Source organism: Thalassophryne amazonica, chromosome 23, assembly GCF_902500255.1.
Source record: "Thalassophryne amazonica chromosome 23, fThaAma1.1, whole genome shotgun sequence".
NCBI classification, from domain to species: Eukaryota; Metazoa; Chordata; class Actinopteri; order Batrachoidiformes; family Batrachoididae; genus Thalassophryne; species Thalassophryne amazonica.
The window spans coordinates 34,349,399-34,356,248 of record NC_047125.1 but is presented as its reverse complement, the minus strand read 5'-3'; the positions used below and the strand labels follow the sequence as shown (position 1 = coordinate 34,356,248).

At 40.8% G+C, this 6,850-nt stretch overlaps 1 protein-coding gene across 1 annotated transcript; it reads right to left on the bottom strand.

The window, feature by feature from the left end:
- Positions 1–3,227: 3,227 nt before the first annotated feature.
- On the bottom strand, positions 3,228–6,152 carry cldn15a (claudin 15a). The gene is made up of 5 exons (XM_034164587.1): positions 5,534–6,152; positions 4,476–4,640; positions 3,906–3,987; positions 3,722–3,829; positions 3,228–3,395 (listed from the first exon to the last, which is right to left on the bottom strand). Exons 1-5 carry the CDS (start codon positions 5,748–5,750, stop codon positions 3,299–3,301), a joined length of 669 nt encoding a protein of 222 aa, XP_034020478.1. The 5' UTR covers positions 5,751–6,152; the 3' UTR covers positions 3,228–3,298.
- Positions 6,153–6,850: the final 698 nt, after the last annotated feature.

Here is a 6,850-nt window from a genome sequence, read left to right as displayed (position 1 = left end):
GAGTGAGGCCTTTAACCACAATGTGAGGCCTTTAACCACAGAGTGAGGCCTTTAACCACAATGTGAGGCCTTTAACCACAGAGTGAGGCCTTTAACCACAATGTGAGGCCTTTAACCACAGAGTGAGGCCTTTAACCACAGAGTGAGGCCTTTAACCACAATGTGAGGCCTTTAACCACAATGTGAGGCCTTTAACCACAGAGTGAGGCCTTTAACCACAATGTGAGGCCTTTAACCACAGAGTGAGGCCTTTAACCACAGAGTGAGGCCTTTAACCACAATGTGAGGCCTTTAACCACAATGTGAGGCCTTTAACCACAGAGTGAGGCCTTTAACCACAGAGTGAGGCCTTTAACCACAATGTGAGGCCTTTAACCACAGAGTGAGGCCTTTAACCACAGAGTGAGGCCTTTAACCACAATGTGAGGCCTTTAACCACAGAGTGAGGCCTTTAACCACAGAGTGAGGCCTTTAACCACAATGTGAGGCCTTTAACCACAGAGTGAGGCCTTTAACCACAGAGTGAGACCTTTAACCACAATGTGAGGCCTTTAACCACAGAGTGAGGCCTTTAACCACAGAGTGAGGCCTTTAACCACAATGTGAGGCCTTTAACCACAATGTGAGGCCTTTAACCACAATGTGAGGCCTTTAACCACAGAGTGAGGCCTTTAACCACAATGTGAGGCCTTTAACCACAGAGTGAGGCCTTTAACCACAATGTGAGGCCTTTAACCACAGAGTGAGACCTTTAACCACAATGTGAGGCCTTTAACCACAATGTGAGGCCTTTAACCACAGAGTGAGGCCTTTAACCACAATGTGAGGCCTTTAACCACAATGTGAGGCCTTTAACCACAATGTGAGGCCTTTAACCACAACGTGAGGCCTTTAACCACAATGTGAGGCCTTTAACCACAACGTGAGGCCTTTAACCACAGAGTGAGGCTGGAATTCAACTGTTCACAATTACCCGTGATAATTTCAACTAATTAAATACACAACAGCAAATATCATGATTTTATCAATATATTACAAATGTTCTGTACACTTACAAAATGTAAAAATGTGAATGTTGTTAGGCATTAATATCTAACAATAAACCAAACACCCAACTTAAAAAAAATTGCTCAAGGACACATTTTTTTTACTCATATATATATATATATAGTTGTTTGAAATGTAAAATCTGTGAACTGATGGAAACATTAAATGACACACTGATCATGTTTAACAGCAACATTAAGATTTTAATGCCGTACATCTAGAAAGTCTTCACAGCGCTTCACTTTTTCCACATTTTGTTGTTTCAGTCTTATTCAAAAATGGATGAAATTCATTTTTTCCCTCAAACGTTTAATCATAACACCCCATAATGACAACATGAAAAAATGTTGGGTTATTTTGTTGTTTTGCAAATTTTATTAAAAAATAAAATGCTAATAAATCACGTATAAGTATTCGCATCCTTTGCTCAATACTTTGTTGATGCACCTTTGGCAGTAATTCCAGCCTCAAGTCTTCTTGAATATGATGCCACAAGCTTGGTCCACCTATCTTTGGGCAGTTTGGTCCGTTCCTCTTTGCAGCACCTCTCAAGCTCCATCAGGTTGGATGGGGAGCGTCGGTGCTCAGACATTTTCAGATCTCTCCAGAGATGTTCAGTCAGATTCAGGTCTGGGCTCTGGCTGGACCACTCAAGGACATTCACAGAGTTGTCCTGAAGACACTCCTTTGATATCTTGGCTGTGTGTTTAGGGTCATTGTCCTGTTGAAAGATGAACCGTCGCCCCAGTCTGAGGTCCAGAGTGCTCTGGAGCAGGTTTTCATCCAGGATGTCTCTGTACATTGCTGCATTCATCTTTCCCTCAATCCTGACTAGTCTCCCAGTTCCTGCTGCTGAAAAACATCCCCACAGCATGATGTTGCCACCACCATGCTTCACTGTAGGGATGGTGCCTGGTTTCCTCCAAACATGACGCCAAAGAGTTCAATCTTTGTCTCATCAGACCAGAGTTTTGTTTCTCCTGGTCTGAGAGTCCTTCAGGTGTCTTTTGTCAAACTCCAGGTGGGCTGCCATCTGCCTTTTACTAAGGAGTGGCTTCCGTCTGACACTCTACCATACAGGCCTGATTGGTGGATTGCTGCAGAGTTGGTTGACCTTCTGGAAGGTTCTCCTGTCTCCACAGAGGAATGGTGGAGCTCTGACAGAGTCACCATCAGGTTCTTGGTCACCTCCCTGACTAAGGTCCTTCTCCCCCAATCGCTCAGCTTGGACAGGCGACCAGGTCTAGGAAGAGTCCTGGTGGATCTGAACTTCTTCCATTTACAGATGATGGAGGTCACTGTGCTCATTGGGACCTTCAAAGCAGCAGAAATGTTTCTGTGTCCTTCCCCAGATTTGTGCCTCCAGACAATCCTGTCTCAGAGGTCTACAGACAATTCCTTTGACTTCATACTTGGTTTGTGCTCTGACTGTCAACTGTGGGACCTTATATGTAGACAGGTGTGTCTTTACAAATCATGTCCAATCAACTGAATTTACTCCAGGTGGACTCCAATTAAGGTGTAGAAACATCTCAAGGATGATCAGTGGAAACAGGAGGCACCTGAGCTCAATTTAGAGCTTCATGACCAAAGACTGTGAATACGTGATTCCATTGTTTTTTTTTTTTTATGTTTAATAAATTTTCCCAAAAAAAACCCCCCAAAAAAACAAACCTTTTTTCACAAATAAGGCTGTAACATAAAGTGTGTAAAAGTTAAGTGCTGTGAATACTTTCTGGATCCTCTATAATCAGGAGACTACAAAACAATATGACCATTTTAATTGCACACAATTGTTTAAAAAATACAGTCAAAATTCTGGGCTATAAGATCATTTCAAAGCTTCAAAACTCAACAAAACTGTACAACAAGTGTTTCAACACACAAATATATGACTCATTGTTGGGCCTATACTTTGACAAATATATAGAAATGTGCACATATGTCAAATAATTGGATTTTACTGGGAAATGTGAGGGAAAATACAGTGAAATACAAATAATGAACAATATAATCAGTGAGACGGAGCTCAGCTTTGTACAACATTTAATGCAAAAAATATATATATACAAAAAGAAAAAAGAAAAGGTGTTTTTTTTTTTTTATCTCCGTCACAAAACTGTAAAAACTGAATTCTGGAATTCTGTGAACCACCGGTCGATGTAAACAGCAACCCAAGCATTTGTATAAAAAAAAAAGAAAAAAGAAAAAAGAAGAAAGAGAGCGTGAGAGAAGTTTGTTGCAGGTCTTTTCAAACGTAGGCATTTCGTCCGTACGTACTGGCGGCAGCGCTCCTGCTCGGTGCAGCTGCAGAATAAACAGTTCCCCTGGTCTGGTACGGCAGGCGGCTGCAAAACAAAGCACAGTCACACACAGTCCTCTATGACATCATAGAGGCCCCCAAGCCAACAGTGATCTGGAACTAATCATCAGAAATCAATCCAATCAAATCACAAACTGATCAATGGAATAAAACAAGACTCATGTGATGCAAAGAAAAAACATTAAACCTGCTCAAGTCTACAGGTTACAGTCTGTTTGTGTGCATGCGTCAGTGTCCGGTCCATAAGTATTTGGACGGTAATGTATCGTTTGCCAAGTTGTCCAATTATTTATGGACTCTGAAACATTATTATAAAGTACAAGTATTTTGTTGGAAGTGAGTCAGACTTACTATTTTTCCTCAGAAGCATTTTTACAGGAGCAGGTGAGACAGGCTCCTCCAGCAATGGCGAGCACAGCGGAGCACCAGCCGATGTACAGTCCTTCTCCAATCTCATACCTGCAGCACACAACAGGGGGCGCTTAAGGCAAATTACCGGCTTCTTCAGTCCACTCACATGCCTCCGTCCTCTCACCTTATCCCCGGGTACAGCGGGTCAAAGAAGTCCTTGGTGATGTTGAAGGCGTACCAGGACACAGAGACCATTGTGCACAAGCCTTTTAAAAGGAAAAAAAAATAATCAGCCAGTACATAAATGCACCACTTGACTGTTTCAAACAAACTTGTCTGCACTTAAAATTAAGGTTTGTTTGTTATCAGAGAATATTCCTGCACATGCAGACTACAGGCTGCAGACACAACTGTCAACTTTAGGAAAGAAATTTTAAAAAAGCACAATATGACCAATTTGCGGACATAATTTAAATGTTTCACTTCTTTGGTGGATTTTGCTCATATCTGCTGTTATGACATTTTTAACATCATATGTGTATTTTTTTTAGCTCGATACTGACAAGTTGTAACCATAAAACACTCAAACCTCATGCTGTAAATGATCACGTGGGCAATTATCTTCCCCTACCGGTCATAAATATACTAACGTTTAGCCCCCCCTACTGCTTGTTTGAGGCAACAACCAGATCACCAACGTTATTTAAAATATCTATTTTCATGCATCACATTTTGATCTGCATCTTTTTGCTACCTTGAAGTATGAAAAGGATTCCACCAGTGGCAGCGATCCTGCCTTTGAGTATGTAGTTTTCCCCTCCAGCTTTAGAGCACTGTATTCCGATCAGCGCAGCCACCAGTCCAAAGGTGCCCAACACTATCGATGTGATCATCAAGGCACGAGAAGCCTGGATATAACCTGCACATTTCATTCAAACAAACCAATGAGTTAGTCAGATTCTGCAATCGGCTCTCACAGGGGTCAAGCGCTCATGGGTAATTTGAAAGACTTGAATCCCCAAAGTAAAGACGTAATAATGACATTAATGGTATTAGAATGACTATTATTGAAAGTGCATAAATGTTGAAAAAGGTCCTCAAATTTGCTTATGAAACTCTGCTGTATATTATTAATAATTGTACTTGTAATAATGATCTTAATATTAGAAAGATTTGTTAAAAGTGCAGAAATGTTGAAAAATTCCCTCATATGTGTTGATGATACTCTGCTGTATATTACTATTATTGTACTTATAATAATGATCTTATATCAGAAAGACTTGTTGAAAGTGCAGAAATGTTGAAAACTGTCCTCAAATTTTCTGATGATTCTTTGCTGTATACTGCTAATATGAATTATTGTACAAGTAATAATTCTATTCTGTTGTTTAAAATGCAGAAATGTTGAAAAAAGTAATCACATTTGCTGATAATATTCTGCTGTATACTACTGTTAATGATTGTATTAGTAACAAATTCTGTTGTTGAAAATGCAGAAATGCTGAAAAACGTCCTCACATTTGCTGATGATACTCTTCTGTATATTACTAATATTAATTATTGTACTAGTAATAATTGAATTCTGTTGAAAATGCATTAATGTTGAAAACACCCTCACATTTACAAACGATACTCTGTTGTATATTACTAATATTATCGTACGTATAATAATGATCTTGTATTAGAAAGACTTGTTGAAAACACAGAAATGTTGAAAAATGTCCACACATTTGCTGATGATACAGTCTTGTATATTCCTAATTATTGTACTTCGATACCCTTGTGGAACTGGCATTTGAAAGCTTGTCCTACCACTCAAAGCCAGGAGAGAAGGGAAATCCCTGCAGTTATGAACTCCAGTCGCATCCGTGGCACAGGACATCCATAAGTTTTCATAGATGGTGGATGTGGTGATGACATTCCCGTCAACAGTGGAGGTCCTCCAGTAGCGGTTTGGCAGAGCGACACCAACCATCACCCAGCCGATAAATCCCAGCAGCAAAGCCACGACTTCGACAACTGGATCCATGACCCACCTCAGTCCAGCAGTCGAGTAAGAAAATGATCCAGCTTCTGTTTTATAATTCACAATAAATTACTGGAAAAGTCAGAATAACTGGTGCAGGTGTGAAGGAGTATCATGCGTCTGGTTTGTCACCGCCGTGTATTTCCTGAGGCAGATATGTTAAATGATTTATTTGAGCTGCTGTCTTCTTAACTCCTCCCATCACACAAATACTTTTTTTTTTTTTTACACCCCTGAAACTGAACAGGTGTTTATCAGCTCACTGTTAGTCCAATGGTCACTTACTGCTGTTCATCACACTGCACAGGAAGATTCTACAAGTGGAGCTGCACAAAGTTCATATTGAACACAATTTATCACAACATGAAAATGAACAAACCTTCATCTGTAACACAAATGTTGGAAACTGCACAGAACTAACTCACTGAATGTAGCAAACTTTATTCTTTTAATTATCAGTGTGTCAAGGCCACAAATCCACAGTCACCACTTCATCAGTCACTTTGTATCAACGTGTGTGAGATTCCAGCACTGAAGTCACAAAAAGTCACAAAGGTGAAAAGTTTCCCAGTTCAATGTGTCATTTGTGTGTCTTCATCAGTAATTGTCCTGAGAGCGGGGTCAGCGTTACCAAACCCGGGCCGCCGAGAATTCACAGCGCTGATAATATGAAGATAAAACACACACACAGACAGGATTTAAGATGGGAGGTGAAGTATCAAACACAGACACTCTCATTTGGCTAAAGGTCAAATCCCTGAATCGGACACTAAAACACCAACGCATGCTCACTATCAGCTTTTAGTTTAAATAAAGTTTGATGGGAAACTGTTTGGCTCCAGTTGTGGAAAACGTTTACAGATTTCGAGGCGTCATATCTGCACGTACACCGAGAGAGAGGAAGGTTTCTTCTTTTGGCTGCTCCCACAGCAGGTCGACCGTTTCCATCTCACCCTGTAACCTGCATCCTCTTGTCCTGCACGTTCTCCCTCAGCATGTCCAAATCTTTGACCTCCCTCTTCAGCATCCATCTCCCTATATACCCCGCGCTTGTCCTCCTACTCGTGCCGTCCCTCTTCATGTCCTCAGCATCTTCAGCACCA